The sequence below is a fragment of the Cucurbita maxima genome, unplaced genomic scaffold, assembly GCF_002738345.1.
Source record: "Cucurbita maxima cultivar Rimu unplaced genomic scaffold, Cmax_1.0 Cma_Scf00001, whole genome shotgun sequence".
In the NCBI taxonomy this organism is placed as follows: Eukaryota; Viridiplantae; Streptophyta; class Magnoliopsida; order Cucurbitales; family Cucurbitaceae; genus Cucurbita; species Cucurbita maxima.
In genome coordinates this window covers 8,746,100-8,766,148 of record NW_019272017.1, presented here as the reverse complement: position 1 = coordinate 8,766,148, position 20,049 = coordinate 8,746,100, and the positions used below count along the sequence as shown (strand labels likewise).

The following is a 20,049-nucleotide window of genomic DNA, read 5'->3' as shown; positions in this document are numbered from 1 at the left end:
AAAAAAAAAAAAAAAAAAAAAAAAAAAAAAAACAAACAGAGCGATAAGTGAGATATAGTTGGAAAATTCAAGTAAAAATAATTTTAAATACGATCTGACACATAACCAAATTAATGAATTATTTGAAAATGATATTTTAAGGTGAATGGATATTCAAATTAATATATCTTACTATCATTATAGATAGCATTCATTGGCGTCGACTGATGTCAATAAGTATTAGTTTTAAAATGGGTTAAAAAATATGCATAAAATTTTAAGAATATATTTTTTTTTGTATATATATTTTGTTGTTTAGGGATTTAATTAATACAATTTTTAAGAATTTAATAATGTTTTTTTAGAAAAAAAATTTTAGCCAATAATTAATAACATTACCAAAGCTTGAACACACAGAAATAATATTCAATCATTGATAATACTGAAATAATATTTGGACTGATGATAGAAATGTGGAGACATAAATTTCCATATATTAGAAAAAACATAAACATAATATCCATAAAATAGAAGTTTTTTTTAAAGAAAAAGTGATCTAATTCAGTCCGTCCGATTCCTTGACCTTGATGGTGGTTTGAGGACTTTCTGATCTCAACGCTCTCTGCAAATGTTCTACGCTGACGTTGGAACTGGTGAACACGAATCGCCGGAGCCGTGTCCGATCATCCACCACTGTATTCGGGACAATCCCCCACCTGCAACCGTAATCGCTGCCTCTGACCACCTCGCACTGTATCACCTCCACTGGGTCAGAACCGTGGTGAAGGAATATGAAATCTCCGGCCGACGACATGCCGATCGACGCCATTTCTGCACTCTCTCCTTGCAATTTCTCAATGAATGACTTCGGCATTTCCCCAATTTTCCGATACTCTGAAAATTGAACCACCACTTCATATATCTTCACGCTTTTAACATCCTCCGGCGACCCCGAGAGTCCTACAATCACCATTCCGTCGCCGGCAAATCCGATTATCGATGAAAAAACATCCGGGTTGGGTTTCATGTCAAATGGCCCGGCCCATGATTTCTTTATCGGGTCGAATGAAAATACTACTCCGGAAGTTTTATGCATGACGTGTAAATTGTGGTCGTCAACGGCAATCGAGAACCACATGGCGGTTGCGTATTCGGCAAAGATTGAAGGTAATTCTTCGCACGTGTCCCACGTCTTGGATTTCAATTCGTAAATTTCAACGGCGGGAGGTTCGTCGTTGAAGACGCACGTGCCGGCGACGATGATGACTCTGTGGGCAACGAGGGCAACTATTGGGTCGGCTCGCCAAGTCAGCGGGGGATCCACGTGTTGCCACGTGAGGTGGAGGGGGTCTATTGAGAAAGAGAATTTGGAGGGGGTGAGTGTGTAAAGTAAAGAGGAGTGAGATGATTGGAGGTGGGCGGTGCGGGGGATCGGAGAGTGGTAGTTGATGTTCATCCAGACGGCGGAGCGAGGGTCGTAGGCAGCGGCGGAAGGAGAGGATTTGGGGTGAAAGTGGAGGAGGAGCCATGGTTTGAGGGCGTTGAAATGGGAGAGAGAGGAAGAGACGGCTTGTTCCCAGCCACGTGAAACGGAGGAGGAGGAGGCGAGATCTATGAGAGGGAGGTGAGAGAGAATACACTCCAAAATGTCGCCGTGGACAGCGGCGCCGTCTTGCTCGTCCGCCGTCTCTTCTGTAGACATGGGAGCGAGGCTTGATTGGTTTTTCAGGCAGGCGTTGTTATATAATTATAGGCGGCGAAGCTGAGGATTCTATCCCCATCTCCTATAGTTTTTTCAACGTGGATTTAAAATATGCATTTATTATTATTTTTTATTATTTATAAAATACACGTGAAAAGAACAGTCGATAGACTAGTTTTATTATTAAAACGTTTATTTCAAAATTTTATTTTACGAAAATAATTATTATTTTTTAAAATTATAGTTTCTTCTCCAACTCCAACTGACATGGATCCTCTTGGTGCTTATCGTCTTCACTAGCACATAAAGCTATCCATATTGTCCTTTTTGGGTCTTCTCAGAAAGTTTTAAAACGGGATCTTTCTACACTTATAACCAATGATTTGTTTTCCTCTTCAACCAACGTGGAATCTCAACCGTGATATATTCAATGGTCTGCTTGCATATGCCATTCGTTGTTGCTTGAGGGCCATACACCTACAACTAAGCTGAAACCGTGATATATTCAATGGTCTGCTTGCATATGCCATTCGTTGTTGCTTGAGGGCCATACACCTACAACTAAGCTGATTGCTATAACTTCTCCTTTTAGGCCTTGATTATGCCATTAAACGTAGCAGCTACGTAGGTAAAGTTAGTTATTCTGCCTCCATTCACAAGCGCTCTAATACGACTATTAGGATCGGCAGTCACACACTACCAAAAATAACTTATTAAGCACGTAAACAACCAAAATCCACAGCTAGCAGATATCGTTCTTTTTGGGTTTTCTTTTTTGAGTTTTCTCTCAAGGTTTTTAAAACATGTCTGCTAGTGAGAGGTTTTCACACTCTTATAAAGAATGTATTGTTCTCCTCGCCAACCGATGTGGGATCTCACAATCTGTCTTTTTCATGGTCCAACGTTCTCGCTGGCACTCGTTCCACTCTCCAATCGACGTAGGATCTCACAAAGCAACACGACATTCCTTAAACCCTACATTGCACCAGAGAAGAACCCATCAACAAATTGTGAAAGAGAAACATGAGACCAACGGTATTCAACAAATTGCTTAAAGATCAGAAAATTTGAAATTGATTCGGCTCTCCGTCTTCCTCGAGCTTATGAATGCGTTTAATATCTCATGATCATTGAAGTTTTGCAATTATAAAATTCCCAGCTAGTGGCCGGACATAAAGGGAAAATTTGCCCGACCTTGTGGTAAGACAACGACTTTGTGTTTCTAATGTTATAGATGTATTATATTTGTTAGTCTTAAAGTCGAGCTAAATGGATTTTTCACTGGGTGGCGATGGCCTACGACTTATAACTTATTTAGATAGTCACACACTAGGTTGAACCCCTATCGAAAGACTTAACTCATTCTGATCTCGCCTTTATCTGTACAACAACTTAACACCTGATCTCGCAATTAGACTCTTCGTAATCTTCAAGTTGGTTAGGTTGAGTCCATTAAGAGAGTAAGTTTATGATCATTGTGCTTGAGGACAAGGTTGATCTCTCTGCCTACTCGACACTTCAAGAGTGACCTTTACTACTTAGTAAAGTTTCTCCTCCTCCTATGCTAGAAGACAAGTTTGACTCTTCTTGTTTAGTGTCACGGTTATGTTTGTCCAAGATGTGTCGTTCGTGGCGGTATGCTTATGTCATGCCAAACTCTTAGGTCTAACTCTTGTTGTAAGATTTTATCACCTTGACGTTGTATTATTTCATCTGTGTGACTCTTGACAAAACTATGTCAAATCTTGTAGAAATAAAATGTTTCGAAATGTACTATAGAAAAATGCGACTTGTCGTCAATTCTCCATACTCAGAGTTATATGTTATCTAAGCCGGTGTTGTCCATTATTTGCTTGCTAGCCTATAACATTGCTTTTAACTAGTTTTCGAAAATATCTTCGAACCCATTTTCTAAATTTTTGTTCTCAAACGCGACCGAAAGCTTGAGTATACTCATCCATGCCAGCAACAACGTGGTTTCAAATTGGTTGGTTTACTTAGCGGTGAGAGCGAGTAAGACACGATCACTTTATAGAATCTTGAAAAATGAGATTGTAATGCCTTTTTTTCCTTTTCGACTTGTCCACATCATCTCACCCGTAAACTTTGGCGACCGTATACAATTGGTTCAAAACAATCATTTTATATAGTTATCCATCCTAAAGTGTTCACGTGATTTTTTTTTTAATTTTTATATTATATTTTAATGAAAAGTAGGATTTCAAATGGATAACTCAAAATTTTTGAGGCAAATAAAACAAAATTTTATATTAGAAAAAATTAAAAGGGGAAAATTAAAGAAGGGAATGAAAGGAAAGAAAGCGGAGACGGTGGACTTCTAGGCCTCACCGCGAGCGTATTGGGTAATTTCATTCGTCCCCAAATTGATTTTCTTCGCACTTCAGATTTGCAGCGGATTATCGGATCAGGTACTCTCTTTAGCTCGATGCTTCATTTCGTGATTTCTGTTTCGTGGATTCCATCGATTGTCGTCAATTGGTTTTCTGGGTGTAGGGTTTCGAGTAGAATTCGGGGGCGAGGAAATTTTGACTGAAAAGTTCGGTTTGATTTGAAGAATTGAACTTTTGGAGCGTGTCGACTCTAAAATTTTAGAAATGGAGGGTGCGGAACAGTGGAAGGTTCAGGTGGAGCAATTGAAAGTCCATATGGAGCATTGGCTAGAACAAGGCTTGGAGCTTGTTCACCAAATACCCCCAATTCAACTCTACGTTGGGGTTGCTGTGTTGTTATTTACCACTTTGCTTCTTTTATTGAGTGAGTCTTTCTCTTTATCTGAATGTTCCTTTCTGTAATGGTATATGGTGGAACATTTTGGAATTGAAATTTTCCCCCCCTTCTCTCCCCGCAGCTCGCTTGTTTAACCGCAGAAAATCGAACATCATTCTACTCAGTGGGCTCAGTGGAAGTGGGAAAACTGTTCTTTTTTATCAAGTAAGCATCTGCCTTGTTGGTTTAATTGCATTCTTCATATACTTCGGTTCCAATTGAGTGGTTAAGCCTTTTGTCATATGAGTTTATACACTAATTATATTTCTTCACCATCTTCTCAAGAAGTAGCCTTAAAGCCCCTAATGTTATTTTGGAATACTCTGTAGATATTCTTGGTGTTTGATGTCTTGGATACTTCAAAGCATAGCATAATGATTAATTCATGTCTGACAATGTTGTTACATACAATTTGAGACGAAGCATAATTTCTTTTGGGTGTATGATGATGCTAGATCACCTATATATATGTGCTAAAGATTAATGTATTAAGGGAAAGAAAGGGGGGAAAACCTCTTGCCTTCTAAATGTGTTGTTGTCATTTATGATGTTTTTATGCCTTTGCAGCTTCGTGATGGTTCGTCTCATCAGGGTACTGTTACATCAATGGAACCTAATGAGGGTACTTTTGTGCTTCATTCTGAAATAACGAAGGTAATTTCTGTTTCCTAGTACTGATACTCAGAAATTGAGAATGCTCCATCGCCGACCCATTTCAGCTTTGAAATCAAAACGATCATTGCCGCTTGGTTTCTGTTTCCAGCAGTCTTTAAAATAACAGACATATTTTTTTTTCTGTGTATCTTGGTAGAAGGACAAACTGAAGCCTGTTCATCTTGTTGATGTTCCTGGGCATTCTCGCCTTCGAGCCAAACTAGATGAATTTCTGCCTCAAGCAGCTGGTGTAGTCTTTGTGGTGGATGCTTTGGATTTTTTGCCCAACTGTCGTGCAGCTTCAGAGTAATGGATTAGTCCTCTCAACTTTTTGTTTACGTTCATGTGCATTTACTATATTAATGGAGGTGTTTTGAGTAGCCTAAGTTCTTCATGAATGTGTTACTTAAGCTTGAGTCTCCTGAGTTCTCCCAATTCTCTCGAGAAAACATTCCATATCACCATAGAAAGCACGTAATTTGTCACATTAAGCACTCACTTGCGCTGTCCATATCTGTTACTAGTTTAATCTAATTAAATATCTATGGAAGGTACCTCTATGACATCCTGACTAATGCGAGTGTTGTGAAGAAGAAAATCCCTGTTCTGATACTATGCAACAAAGCAGACAAGGTGACAGCCCACACAAAGGAGTTTATTAACAAGCAAATGGAAAAAGAGATGTATGGCATTCAACTCTCTATATTAGCAACATCTTTCTAATGATCTGCCATGAATTTGTATTGCAATTTTCAGCATTGTGTTTTTATATGTTTGTGCAGCGACAAGTTACGAGTATCAAGAAGTGCAATCTCAGATGCTGATATCTCAAATGACTTCACACTAGGAGTACCTGGAAAAGCTTTTTCGTTCACACAGTGCCATAACAAAGTAACAGTTGCTGAAGCCTCTGGTTTGAAGGGCGAAGTATCTGAGGTGGAGCAATTTATAAGGGAAAACGTGTAGCTGTATATCCGAGTCTACATAATGATTGGTGTCTTTTTCACCCTTTCAGTATGAACTCCCAAATTTGTACTTGAATTGCCATTTTGAGACTTCTGAATTGCATACCAATTTTTTTAGTGTCTAAAGACAGTAGGAACCAATTCTTTATTCCTTTTCAACTTGTTTTGGTCAATGAGTTTAAAAGTACAATTACTTTCTTTACAAATAGATACACTGAAAATATGCAGCTTTTCCCTTGTCATACACGAATATGAAATTTACTAACCAAACCAACATTGATCTATTCAGGCCTGAGCTTCTTTGCTATGATATCAACAGGTAATGATCCCATAGGTACAGACGGGTTAACATTATCAAAAAGGTCTCCTTCCCCATCTTCGTCATCGTCGGAGCTGTAGTTAGATTTGTCGTGATCCTGACTTTCAAGGGTGTCATCTGGGCTGCTGTCATCTTCACTTGACATGATTAATGCTGGATATGAATGCTCGGTTGCTTGTGAAATTCTCTCAAACTCCTCAACTTTCTCTAAAAGGTCATCCGGAGCAAGACCCATCTCATTTAGCAGCAAGGCCTTGTTCGAATCAATAGCCTTCTCCCATAGCAGCTTCATTTTTGGGCTAGTTTTGATCGTATGATAATTGCCATGTAAGAGGTCACCATTCTCAATAGACTCACCTAGAAAAAGTAACAAAAAAGCAAAGATTATTGAATGTTTAATTATATGAAAGGAATATACTAACCAGATGAACACAAACCATCATTTGTGCGAACTTGACAAGGAAGTGTAGCAGAAACATCTTCTGAAATATCTGACTTCCAATCCTTTCCCCTCCACATCAATATCTGTTCGTTGTCAAATGATAATAACACACAAGGAACCAATTCCTGTAAATAAAAATCAAGTAATGCTAATTAATAATCTACGTGAAACGATCATCGTTTGATCTTCAAACTGCTGCTTCCATACGTTCAACAAAAGTAAACTATACAGAGCCAGCATTTCAAGCGTGCTGCATACAGAAATTGTAAGATGCAATTGCAATCGAGTTCGAAGTTTTACACGATATCGCAAGCAAATATACATAGGCAGAAAAGAGAATGACAAGGCTCAACTCAGTTCCATTGATATAGCAGGCTGTATGAGGAGTTTTGGCTCTAACTACTAATTTCTATGCAAGAAACGTTCTAAGAATCACCATAGACAAGGCAATGAGTAAAGAACAAGGCAATGATTAAAGGATGAAAATGTATGCCAACCTTGAGTTTAGCACCCAACTTTTTATAATCACTTTCATGCATCCCAGTGCAATCAACCTTCACCAAAATGCTTCCTTCAAAAGCGTGCCTTACGTCATTTACCAAGGAAATGTACACACCATTTTTTGCTGCAAAAGGAGATAGATTAAGCTCAAAACTTATAAAGGGGATCAAATGAGACCACTTTGTATAAATTACAAGCAATTTCATTAAGGTTTAAAAAAACGGTTCAAATGAATAACGAATTAAATTGTAGTAGGCTATAGGTGAGTTATACAATAATACTAGGGGTGTACATTGTCTAGGATAGGTTGGGTTGAGGGATTTTTTTGGACCCATCAAAAAGTTCAGGTCGGATAGATTGGTAACCCAACCCAACCCAACTGACAAACTGACAAACATGGCCTCTATCACAAAAGCACTATAAATTCTCTCACTTTCAAAGTTGACAATAAAGAAAATCAGAAAAATAGAGAAAGGATCATCTTAGGTCGATAGCAATATGGAACTAAAGAACTCTTTTTGGAGACCGTGGAGAATGATATACTCATTTACCTAATTTACATATTGGCAAAAGATTTTTCCCTTTCATCCTTAGCTCATTAGCTTCCTCTATCGTTAAACCTTCTGGAGCTTCTTGAATAAGTTTTGGATACACAGGGGCCGCAGGTTTCCACAGCATTACAGGGTATTGAGGGCGACTACGATAATTGTAGTTTCTACCTCGGAAAAGATATAATACGCCACCGACTCGGTGAATTATTTTTCCACCTGTTTTTTCCTGGAATCATTAGCACAAGAAACTAACATGTAAATGAACTGAGAATGCTGGCTGTTTCTCATAAATCAAAAGGGAATTTGTCAGGAAGAGTTTGGGGAATGTAAACATTCAGGGACAACATTCTTATAGAAAAAGAGAAAACTCATATCATGCAGTAGAAAATTAGGGGAAATCGATTCAGGGACAATTCCTTATCATGTTGTACAAGATGAATACGGTCTCGCTATCGGTCAAATGGGAATAATGTTGGTAGCATACAAACCTGGTAGATTTTATTAGGCTGGTTTGAATTAGGATAGCATGGTACATCCAGCGCCACAACATAAGCTTGTGACATAATGTTTTGGAGTTTGGCACATTTAGCATTGGTTATGAGTGAATTATGCCATATTTCTCTTGCTTTCTCACTTTCTCATAGGATTATAATGCAATCCATAAAACATAGCACCATCGTGAGATCCCACATTAGTTGGCGAGGAGAACGAAATATTCTTTACAAGGGTGTGAAAATACATTAAAGGAAGGTAAAGCTTACCTCTAGTCTAGAACACAACAACAACTACATTTACATTACCGAAAGAGAAGCTGCTCAGTCACTCACCTATAGAGAAAGCAAGCAACCAAGACAGACAACAACATTCATTACAGACAGAAAGGTAAACTCAGTCACCTACAAACACAACAACTACATTTATATTACAGAAAGGTAAAGCTTACCTCTAGTACACAGAACAAATGGAAATACAATAAAACAATATTGATTTATCTTCCTGGACCACTTATGATCGATATTTCTTGATTGAAAAAAGACTAAATATTGATGACTAAAATGACTAAATATTGCTGAATTAGAGTTCACTGTCAGACTCTCTCTCAATCTCTTGTTCCATTGTTTTTTGAATAGAAGTAACGGCATGAAGAAACCTATAGTGTTTGTTTCAAGACTCAAGAGAAAGGCTTAAGCAAGACAAGATGCGTGAACTCACTCACTCTTTCCCCTTCCCCGTAACCTGATTGAATTTGTATTTTTTGCTTTACTTCGCATACGCGTTTTAAAACTTGAGAGGAAGCCCGAAAGGGAAAGTCCAAAGAGGACAATATTTGATAGCGGTGGGTTTGGGCTGTTACAAATGGTATGAGAGCCAGACACCGGGCGATGTGCCAGCGAGAAGCTTGAGCCCCAAAGGGAGTGGACACAAAGCGGTGTGCCAGCAAAGACGTTGGGCCCCAGAGGGGAGGTGGATTGATGGTCCCACATCGATTGGAGAAGGGAACGTGTAGCAACGAGGATGCTGTTCCCAAAGAGGGGTGGATTGTGAGATCTCAAATCGGTTGGGGAGGAGAACGAAACATTATTTACATGGGTGTGGAAACCTCTCACTAGTAGACGCGTTTTAAAACCTTGAGGGGAAGCTTGAAAGGGAAAGCCCAAAGAGAACAATATCTGCTAATGGTGGGCTTAACAAATACATGCGTGGGAAAGTGTGATACAAATTTGGTATAGTAAAACTAGCAGAACACCTATCCAGTAGTAGTCATAAGGGAAGGCAAAACTAAAATAAAACTTGCTTCATACAATTCAATAGAAATGACTACAGAACGAAGAATGTGAGAAAATAATACCTCGATATGATGGCAGATATTGTCCATATCAACTGTGGGAACACCTTTGCAGCGAACTTTACAGACACGCTGCCGCTTCCAATGAGAATGTATCAATTCCAACATGTTGTGGGTAAGTCCATCCCTTCCTAACACGTCCAATTCAAATGAAAAAAGGTCACCAACTTGAGCCGATCATAGAACTGGGAATCGCAACAAGGCATATATATATGATCACATAACAACCAGCGATAGTTAAACTGCATAAGGAAACGGGGAGAAGAAATCATAGCTCACCAAGATTAACCTGGCGATTATGTGACAAATGGGGTTTCACCAGCATGCGTATCTCCCAATTCTTGAGGGGCTCCCCAAGTATCTCCTCTCTGCTTTTCCCCTCTTTCGGATACTTGCCAAGCGGGAACGGGCCAGGCATTTCGACTTGCTTAACTCCCTTCGTACCAGGAGGGGGTGGATTGAAGGAATCAAAGAGAGGGATTTTCTTCTTCGAGCTCTTCAACGGAGCTTTGCCTGTCCAGGGCCTCGGCATCGTCGGAGGTGCAAAGGGAAGAAACGCCGGTTCACGAATTGCAATGGGCTTGACCTTAGGAATCTCAGAGTAGCTATATTGAAACTCAAATGGAGCGTCGGGAAGTAGATACGAGACACCCGAATCGCCGATGACGACGGCGCGATCGCCGTGGGATGAAATTACTCCGTCCTTCACAGGCTTGTAGTATTTGGAACGGCGGTGGAAGGTTTTGAGAGCAGGATTAGGTGGTTTTGGAGGGTTGGTTCGAAGAATGCGGGATTTGGGTGGAGGGTATCTGGGAATTGGAATGGGTGTTGAAGGAGTAGAAGTGGAGGATGGATCATGCGGCGGCGGAGCTGAAGGGAGAGATGAAAATAGGTGGAGGCCTGGCAGTGACGGCATTCTTGCCATTGTTACAGTACCTTCTTTCTCTCCCGATGGAGGAGACAGATAAGGCAGAGCTCCCACGAGCCTTCCAGAAAATGGACGAAAATAATAATAATAATAAATATAAATTGTAGCCCAAAACCCATGCGATAGGAGTTGAGACTAAACCCAACTAGGCCCAAGTCCGAGAATTTTGGGTCCAAAGCCCAAATCGAACCCATGTATTTAGAAACGAGCCCACAACAAATAAAGCCCATACAATTTTCTTCTAATATTATTGTATTTTATATAATTTTAAAATTGGTTATAAAATTATAATAAAAAAACATAGATAGAATTAAAAAAAATAATACACACATAAAAATAGGTTTTTTTAAATAAAAAAAATAATAAGGCATTGAAAATTAGGGTCCCAGAAACCCTAGAAGGACGAATCCCCTACCTATAAAAGGCAACCATTCTTTCTCACAAACCCTCGTTACACCAGTTCAGTCGTGCGGCTCTGCGAACAAGCCTCCCAAGGATGCAGATCTTCGTGAAAACCCTAACGGGTAAGACCATCACCCTCGAGGTCGAGAGCTCCGATACCATTGACAATGTCAAGGCCAAGATCCAGGACAAGGAGGGAATCCCCCCGGACCAGCAGCGTTTGATTTTCGCTGGAAAGCAGCTGGAGGACGGCCGAACTCTTGCCGACTACAATATCCAGAAGGAATCCACGCTGCACCTTGTGCTTCGTCTTAGGGGAGGCGCCAAGAAGCGAAAGAAGAAGACCTACACCAAGCCCAAGAAGATCAAGCACAAGCATAAGAAGGTCAAGCTCGCCGTCCTCCAGTTCTACAAGGTCGATGACTCTGGAAAGGTGCAGAGGCTCAGGAAGGAGTGCCCTAATGCCGAGTGCGGTGCTGGGACTTTCATGGCCAACCACTTTGATCGCCACTACTGCGGCAAATGTGGTTTGACCTACGTTTACAACAAAGCTGGTGGTGATTAGGTTTATCCGTTGTTTTTCATCATGTTTTCATTTGATCTAAATGTTTAATTGTCGTTGAATTTTATCTAGAATTGCTCATCAAGCTTGTTTGAGTCTAGTTATTGACATGGATTTTGTTTTCTTATTGTCGATTTATTATCGTTTTTATGAATATCCTCATATTTACTTACTCCTTTACGATTATCATCCTTGAAAAAACTGTTTAATTTTTAATGAATTATATGCTTATCCTGAACTTCATATATTTGTGTTGAGGAGTAACTTCATGTTATCTTCTGTGCGATTGGTAAGTTTTCTGTTTTGGTAGTGCTCAAGTCCGACGTATATTTGATGATTTTATTTGCTTCTGTGTGTCATTTGATTCTTGAACGAATTTTGATGTTCTTATCTTCCCTAATGTTATTCACGTATTCTGAAGATCATTTGCAACGCGATGTGTTCTTCCTGCAATGCAGTTTATATTTTTTAATCGTTTTTTTTAAAGTTCTTTAGTTTGAAGCGGTTTTAGTATTGTCTTCTTCGGTCCCATTTGATGAAATATGTAAATATATTGTTTTTCTATAACCCCTGGTATTAACGTTTTTCACTTATCAGAATGACTCTGCTGTTACTAGGAGACCCACAACATAAGCTAAACATGTTTGGACTGAACTATTTTAGGTTTTACCATTGTCTACAAATTGCTAAGTGCCTAATGATTGTTTAGTTTGTTTTCATATTTTTCCTTGCGAACTAATCACTGTTGTTACCTCATCCCGACTTGACTTTGTATCTAAAGAGTTAGAAGTGTTGTGGTTCTTCGTTTGGCTGTGTTCTATACCATCAATATCTTAGAACTTCATTAATATCTAGGAACTGGTTCTCTGTTTTCCTACCCACTATTTTTGAACTCGATCTTTATACCCATCTTCCTGTGTTTGTATTTTCTTTTTTGAGTTACAAGCTGCTTCCATTGTTTTTATTGATTGTTCAGGGTTTCGTGATTATTTCCAACTTCTGATGTATTGAATTTTTTAGAACTGCAGTTACTGTTTGGTTCACGGTGTGGGTGTATTGTTGCCATACTGAAACCGATTGGGCAAGTGCCCGATACGTGTTGAGGGTGTATTAGTTGATCTTGAGAAGCTAGTTTTGAATGGTCCATTTGAATCTTTTTGTTGGTTGAAGGCGCAGTCTGATGTTTGATCCATTGGTTGTTTATTCTATACTTGATTTTGAACTATGCATCTTGTTGATTATGTGGCTTGATCGATTTTATTTTGGATATCAAGCTAGACCGATTACGTCTTTGAACCTGTCATACTATTTCGAATGGATGGAGCAAACCCAACACAGAAGTTCTCATGTTATTCCTTCAGCGTGCTCCTCGCGCACGGTCTTGTTGCTTATTCCCATTTTCTCAATGCTTAAGAAGTTACTAACCCAAATTTAAACCGTTGGAGGCTATATGTAACATCAAAAGAATTGGTAAAGGTATATCATGATGGGCCCTTAGACAATTGTTTCTCCTTGATTTACTCGAATGCACAGCTTCATAGAGGATGGTACAACATTATGCAAGGGTTTTTTTCCTCATTCCTCCCGCATGGAATGTTATTCGATGTTCTATCCGATCTTCGATTCTGTCACGATACCCGGTTATCTAAATCAATTTTTATGTAGTTATTGGTATGATTTTTACTTTGACAAACACCATCTTAGAAATGTGGTAACAAAATTTGATTATATCTTGCATTAAGCCATATAATTTTTGAATTATGCTTGTTTTTTAATCAATTTTCATATTTTCCAAGTAATCATTTGAATTCTTTATCAAATTTTATTGCTATACATTTAGTTTTCAATATCAAAATTTTGACGATAATCATAACAAATAGTATTCAAACAAATGGAAATACGTGTCTAATGGTACCCTGAAACATCAGTAAACACAAAGTTGATGCCTCTATCGAGAGGGCTCGTCTGAGGCCAACATGCACATTTAGTTTTCAATATCAAAATTTTGATGGAAATACGTGTCTAATGATACCCTGAAACATCAGTAAACATAAAAGCTGATGGCTCTATCGAGAGGGCTCGTCTGAGGTGGTGGGTAGGAGGGGATTGATTACTACCATTTGGGCCTTCAGACAGCGAAGAGAGACAGAGATTCTAAAATGCAAAGAAGTTTTCGAAGCAGACATCATTGTAAAAACTCTCTGCACTTTCACTTTCATCAGTAAAACAGCACGGTCTCCTGCATCACAGCTGTTTGTTGCAAACATTGAAGGACAAAACAACGACACATGAGACAAACAAGCACCACTCACCCAGCTTCATTGAACTTCCAACTCTGTTCCCAACTTCCCAAAACTCTTCCAAGTGTTTTTCACCATTTAATGCCAAACTCCTTCATATCTGCTATAAATTTGGAGTTTGCCTTCTTAGAACCTACAGACCCACACAGATTTTCTCTCACTTTAGAACAATGAACCATCTCTTTGAACTTCCTGAAAAGATTTGCTATGTGCAATGTGGAATCTGTACCACCATTTTGCTGGTATCTTGGTGTTCTTCATTGTTCTTGAGCTTCAATTCATGTGAATGATTGTTCATGTGGAAAATGCAGGTCAGTGTGCCGTGCAGCAGCTTGTCGATGGAGGTGACCGTGACGTGCGGCCACTGCTCAAGCCTCCTTTCTGTTAACATGCTGAGAGCCACTCTGGTTCCTCTTCATTTTCTGTCTTCTCTATCTCGCAATCTGGTATTTGGAGCCTTTTTCCTTCTTCCTCTTTTTGAATTCTGATTTACTGATCAGATGTTGTTGTTTGTCTCTATCTTTTTGTCCTTTCAGCCCAAAGAAACTTGTAGAGAAATGAGTTCAGGGAAGTTGTTTGACAGTTTCATAAGATCAAACTTGAAATTTTCTGAGTATGAAGTTGAAGAAGGCTTGATTCCTGTCACACCTCCCTCTGTAAACAAACGTAAGAACGTTGTGATTTCCAATTATAACAACAAATCTGAAAACTTTTAACTTGTTCATTTGTTTCGTTGAATGATCACTTCAAGCTCCTGAGAAAAGACAGCGTGTCCCATCAGCATACAACTGTTTCATCAAGTAAGATATCAAACTTTCAAACTTCTTACTCATTTTATAGCGAGTTTGGGATGACTTCTAATAGTAGAATATTAGTGAAGGAAAGTACTTCCCTAGGCAGATATTAGCTATAGCTGATATTGTATTTGTTCCTCTCTTCAATGGATATGGGATGTCACAATCGACTCTCCTTCAGGGTCCTGCGTCCTCGCTAGCACTCATTTTCCTCTTCAATCAACGTGGGATCTCAATCTACCCCTTTGAGGCTCAACATCTTTATTGACACTCGTTCCCTTCTTCAATCGATGTGAGATCTTAATCCACCCCCTTTCAGGGCCCAACGTTCTCAATCGCACTCGTTCATCTTTCCAATAGATGTGGGATCTCACAATCTAACTTCCTTCGGGGCTCAATGTCCTTGGTAGTACAGCTCCCAGTGTCTGGCTCTTATACCATTTGTAACAACCCAAGCCCAATGATAGCATGTATTGTCCTCTTTGGGCTTTCTCTTTCAGGCTTCGGCTAAAGGTTTTTAAAATACCTTTTTTAGGGAGAGGTTTCCACATCCTTCTAAAGAATACTTCGTTTCCCTCTCCAACCGATGTGAGATCTTACAATAGACACTAGTAGAACCTAAAAAATAATAGACACTAGTAGAACCTAAAAGAAGCTTTTAAGAAATGGATAGATTCCAAGCACTTATTAACCTTCCAAGCCCTTCAAAGCGCACTTAAGTTGTTTAAAAGAATGAATCTAATCTGTTTGTGTTGGAAAAGGGATGAAATCAGAAGGCTCAAAGCTGAAAACCCTCAAATGACTCACAAGGAGGCCTTCAGAACAGCTGCAAAAAATGTAAGCAACAGCAGCAGTCTCAATCAACTTCATTATGATCTGATTCATATCCATATGTTCTGTGAATTCTGAAATGATTTTGATTTTGATCTTTCAGTGGGCAAACTTCCCTCCAACAATCCAACAAAAAGAAGACCCACAGAACACTCAAATTCCAGAGGTAAAAACACCATCTTTGAGATCAGAAGTTATGATATCCAATCAACTCTTCAAACCCATTACACCAAATGGAAAGCAAAACACAAATCATTCATAACGATGCTTGAAAATGCTCCTTTTCCAAAGCCGCAAATTTATGAGACTTCCATTAAAAGGGTAGGAAAGCTCATAATAATGAAGAAGTTGGGGCGTTTTTGTGGCAATTTTAAGCAACTGACGCAGTAATCAGAGTTTGTGTGTTTGAAAAGTTTCAGGTTGAGAAGAATGGAAAGTGTTTCCCAAGGCCTTCAGTTTTGACATAACTCACCATTTCAGTGGAAGCCATGCCTGCAATGCTTTCACTTTCTGCTCTCTTACTTCAAAAGGGTTGATGCCATTGGGAATCAAAGTTTCTTCCTTTTTTTCTCCTTTTCTCAGTCGATTAACTGTCTGGAAAGCTTGGATTTTTATAGAATCTTCTGCATGTCGGTTTGTGTTTTCTTTACTAAATCGCCCTTTTCAACTTTGAAACTATCAACCAGAATTCTTGGTTCCGAACGATGAATTGAATGCCCACTTCCCACTCAAACTCAATTTTAATTTTAACCATTTCAAATCACTTACGTTTAAAATTATTAGATAATATGAAATTGGGGAAACCTTACATTTTCATCTTGTTTTAGGAAAATAGTGATGAGGTAAACGGACTTCTAACAAATTATAACAATAGAAGATAAAATGGTGCAGTTCTATAGAAATAGAAAGGTTCATTTAACCACTTTAACTCTATAAGAGTATGAAATGGAGAGTTGATTGGCTCACTAAAAATATGTATATTTTATAAGGGTATAAAAATCTAATTACCAATATACATGTTTTAAAACCGGAAGCTGATGTCGATACGAATGTGCCAAAATGGACAATATTTTCTAGCGGTAAGCTTGAGTTATTACAAATGGTATAGCAAGACATAGAGCGGTGTGTTAGCGAGGATGCTAGGTCTCCAAGGGAGGTGAATTGTCAGATCCCACATCGGTTGAAGAGGGGAACGAAACATTCGTTATAAGGGTGTGGAAATCTCTCTCTAATAGACACGTTTTAGAACCATGAGTCTAATGGCGATACGTAACCACTTTGACTCGAAAATATCTACTAGCAGTAGGTTTTGGCTATTAAAATACTCCTATAAAAAAAATGGCGAACGAATGAAACCACTTTGAGGTATTTTTTCTATTTACAATGTGGGTGCATAGTCTTTTTTTTCAGTCATCATTATAGTTTTACTATAATCTCTAGTGATCTTCGAAGTTTGAAGCTTTTAGATTTTAGATAACTCTCGGATTTCTTCTAAATTCTAGAGCTATAATGCACCCTTTGATCATACAACTACATTAACAAATTGAATTTCAGAGATGATATATCCTCCATCCTTCATTAACATTAACATTTCCTTATATAAGACAGCGGACACTTGTTGAGGACTTTCTCCAAATTCTTCAAATAAAAATCAACGTGTTTGTATCATCGAAAAGTTATCAATCATGGTAGTGGGTACTTTTTCACAATCGACACTTTCTATCGAAGAAGGTTAGAGCTTAACAATTGAGCTAATTTTTCTTTCTCCCCTTCTCTTAGTTCTCAAAAGATTCCGTTTCCGGCGCCGGCGTCCAAGGTGAGTTCCCAATCTTCTTCCGGAATCGTCTTTTTCAGAGAGGTTTTTGTGTTTAATTCGTGTCTGCTCCGGCCATGTTGGGTTTTGCTTACTTCAAGCTCTTAATCGAACGGCTTGTTTATTGTTATCTTCTTCGGATCGTTTCTTATCAATTCCGGATCCGATTTTCTGTATCTTAGGTTAAATGATTTCAAGGTTCTGTCGGCAGCGATGCTGGAAAGATCTCCTGTGGTGATGGAAAGGAGTTCTTGAATTTTGATTTCAGCTTCTGATGTTTCGAGATTGTTGTTCCATGAAAAGTTCTGGGTTGACTTTAGGTCAACGTTTTGGGCTTCCCCATGAGCTTGATTTGATGTTTTCTAGTTGAATTGTTGGGATTCATTCCATGGTCTGAATGGATAAAGGAAAAATGAATGGATTTTTCATTGTTTTTGAATCTTTGTTGGTGTTGGTATTAAGCTAAGAATCAATAACAGGAAAAAATCAAGGAAGTTTCTCTTTGAAACATTGGTTTTAGCATAGCTCTAAGATATATGCCTTCGACTAAAGATGTCAGATAGTTAGAGGTTCGAACCCATCACGAGCTAGAACTCAAAACATCTCTTGACATAAGCATTTGTCGTCTAAACGGCGCTTCGAGATGTCGGAGACTAACTCTTTGGTTGGTCTTTCAGGGGAAGTTGTTTAGCATTTCACAGAGGGGACTTAGTAGCAAATTGGGAGTTGTTTGCAGACCCAAGTGAAAGAAAGAAATGGGTTCTGAAGGTCCGGTGGGGTTACCATTCATGTGACTGGATTTAAGAAGTTCCATGGGGTTGCTGAAAATCCTACCGAGGCTATCGTCGAAGAAACAGGATTGCCTTCAGGTGTCACTCTTGGAAGTTGTACAGTTCTTGATGTTGCTGGAGATGGTGCTCTTCCACTGCTTTACAAAGTTCTGGAATCTGGCATCTCAAATGTCACAGAAACTACCAAACTCATATGGGTCAGTTTTTTTTAACACATCTCTCTTTAGGCCAATTGTTCTTTACAGTGCAAAGAAGATAAATTGGAGAAAGTAGAGATATCTATAGGGACTTCTAGATTTAGTGAATTCATTCCATAAATTTTAAAAACCACCTCAGTTAAATGAACAAGTTCTTCATTTAAAAGCTAACAGCATTACATTATATTTGATAAACTTGTGCATTCAACTAATATTTCTATCCTATCAAGATAGGCCCCACACACAGCAAAGGAAATTTTTTGTATATACTGATATGTAGCAAAATTTCCGTTTTTGTATAGCTGAGATATGATTAATAATGAATACTCAAACCTGGAGAGGATTTGTTCATGTTTGTTCAGCTTCACTTGGGAGTCAATAGTGGTTCGACGAGGTTTGCTGTTGAATGGCAAGCTGTGAACGAAGCTACTTTTCGTTATCCAGACGAACTCGGATGGCAGCCTCAGGTTGATTTCCTCTCTTACTTCTTGAGCTGTTATTGTATGTCTACAAAAAGCAGAACAATATATAGACATTTCATCAAAATTCAGTATCATTTCTATTTGCTGAAGAGAAAAGATTAGATCATGGTATTAAGAACAAATGACAAGGAAAAGAAAGACCAAAAACAATAAAAATCTATGAGAACCAAATCAGTTTGTTTGCCTTTTTTTTTCATTGTTGTTCTTTTTAACCCAGAAACTTCCAATAGTCATGGAGGATGGGGAAATCTCAATGATTAGAAAGGTACTTCTCTCTGGCCTTTTTCTGAATTTTATCATAGGCTTGGGATGTAACTTACTGTCAATCATTGTTTCAAGACATCCTGCTCGGCTCCGACGATCTTAGAGAGGTTGAAGGCGAAAAGCTACAATGTGATATTATCGGAGGATGCGGGTCGTTTTGTTTGCAATTATGTATATTACCATTCCCTCAGATTGGCAGAACAGAAGGGTCACAAATCCTTGTTTGTCCATGTTCCTCTGTTTTCAAAGATCAACAAAGAAACCCAGATGCGTTTTGTTCATTCACTTTTAGAAGCCATTGCGTCTACATGTTGAAAATTGTTTTGATTGCAGTGATTGCTCCATCAGTTCTGTAAATGTTAATATCCAAGCTGTGGACGCTGTTTCTTGCAAGGAAAGGCTTTTCTCACAAGGGAGAAAAGAAGTGTAGATTCTGGTTTGCTTTGCTCCACTATTTTTGGAAACTCCTTGTCTGGTGACTGACTGATCAATTCATGTAATAAAAACAAAAATCAGAATAGGCAGCAGACTATATGAAATCATTGAAATGTATTGTTCATATTCTAATGTAAAATGCTTCATCTAGGATGAAAAATGTAGGATTTCATTTAATAGTGTGGTAAAGTATCTAGAATGGAAATTCTGAAGTCTTGATTATGCGTATGTAGAAATACGGGTTAAATTCTTTTTGTTATCTTTGTTGATAGTGTGTTGAAACCTTTATAACTATAACGATCCAAGCAGATATTGTTCTGTTCAAGTTTTTCCTCTCGGACTTCTCCTCAAGGTTTTTAAAATGTATTTGTCAGAGACAAGTTTCCACATCCTTATAAAGAATCTCACAATCATAAATGCTACCACAAGTTAGTGTGTCAGCAGACGATCATGTCAATTTCCAAACGAATCTCTTTTCTTCTTTAATTACTTCAAATGTTGGAA

General features: G+C 38.6%; 5 protein-coding genes, 1 long non-coding RNA gene and 1 pseudogene across 10 annotated transcripts; 4 read left to right on the top strand and 3 right to left on the bottom strand.

The window, feature by feature from the left end:
* Positions 1 to 441: 441 nt before the first annotated feature.
* Positions 442 to 1,753, bottom strand: LOC111490395 (F-box/kelch-repeat protein At1g23390). The gene has a single exon (XM_023139001.1). It carries the CDS (start codon positions 1,679 to 1,681, stop codon positions 536 to 538), a length of 1,146 nt encoding a protein of 381 aa, XP_022994769.1. The 5' UTR covers positions 1,682 to 1,753; the 3' UTR covers positions 442 to 535.
* Positions 1,754 to 3,951: 2,198 nt separating this feature from the next.
* LOC111490419 (signal recognition particle receptor subunit beta-like) lies at positions 3,952 to 6,246 on the top strand. 2 transcript variants are annotated; one of them, XM_023139032.1, is made up of 7 exons: positions 3,952 to 4,110; positions 4,196 to 4,456; positions 4,551 to 4,633; positions 5,036 to 5,122; positions 5,280 to 5,428; positions 5,674 to 5,805; positions 5,905 to 6,246. In XM_023139032.1, the coding sequence occupies exons 2-7, from the start codon at positions 4,297 to 4,299 to the stop codon at positions 6,086 to 6,088; spliced, it is 795 nt and encodes a 264-aa protein (XP_022994800.1). In that variant the 5' UTR covers positions 3,952 to 4,110; positions 4,196 to 4,296; the 3' UTR covers positions 6,089 to 6,246. The 2 variants fall into 2 exon arrangements, with proteins under 2 accessions (XP_022994800.1, XP_022994807.1); XM_023139039.1 differs by having other exon boundaries at positions 3,974 to 4,110; positions 4,257 to 4,456.
* On the bottom strand, positions 6,217 to 10,735 carry LOC111490390 (CRS2-associated factor 2, chloroplastic). The gene is made up of 6 exons (XM_023138987.1): positions 10,026 to 10,735; positions 9,750 to 9,877; positions 7,901 to 8,126; positions 7,346 to 7,473; positions 6,844 to 6,973; positions 6,217 to 6,763 (listed from the first exon to the last, which is right to left on the bottom strand). The coding sequence occupies exons 1-6, from the start codon at positions 10,669 to 10,671 to the stop codon at positions 6,369 to 6,371; spliced, it is 1,653 nt and encodes a 550-aa protein (XP_022994755.1). The 5' UTR covers positions 10,672 to 10,735; the 3' UTR covers positions 6,217 to 6,368.
* Positions 10,736 to 11,107: 372 nt separating this feature from the next.
* LOC111490431 (ubiquitin-40S ribosomal protein S27a) lies at positions 11,108 to 11,810 on the top strand. Its single transcript, XM_023139052.1, has one exon. It carries the CDS (start codon positions 11,171 to 11,173, stop codon positions 11,639 to 11,641), a length of 471 nt encoding a protein of 156 aa, XP_022994820.1. The 5' UTR covers positions 11,108 to 11,170; the 3' UTR covers positions 11,642 to 11,810.
* Positions 11,811 to 13,732: 1,922 nt separating this feature from the next.
* LOC111483786 (axial regulator YABBY 4) lies at positions 13,733 to 16,265 on the top strand. Of its 4 annotated transcripts, none has more exons than XM_023130120.1 (7): positions 13,733 to 14,180; positions 14,250 to 14,384; positions 14,475 to 14,604; positions 14,690 to 14,738; positions 15,494 to 15,569; positions 15,667 to 15,729; positions 15,983 to 16,265. In XM_023130120.1, exons 1-7 carry the CDS (start codon positions 14,109 to 14,111, stop codon positions 16,028 to 16,030), a joined length of 573 nt encoding a protein of 190 aa, XP_022985888.1. In that variant the 5' UTR covers positions 13,733 to 14,108; the 3' UTR covers positions 16,031 to 16,265. The 4 variants fall into 4 exon arrangements, with proteins under 4 accessions (XP_022985888.1, XP_022985875.1, XP_022985867.1 ...); XM_023130107.1 differs by having other exon boundaries at positions 15,977 to 16,265; XM_023130099.1 differs by having other exon boundaries at positions 15,667 to 16,265.
* Positions 16,266 to 17,258: 993 nt separating this feature from the next.
* On the top strand, positions 17,259 to 19,722 carry LOC111477373 (annotated as a pseudogene).
* Positions 18,504 to 19,285, bottom strand: LOC111477389. The gene is made up of 2 exons (XR_002717311.1): positions 19,167 to 19,285; positions 18,504 to 18,871 (listed from the first exon to the last, which is right to left on the bottom strand). It is a non-coding gene; the product is annotated as an uncharacterized LOC111477389 (long non-coding RNA).
* Positions 19,723 to 20,049: the final 327 nt, after the last annotated feature.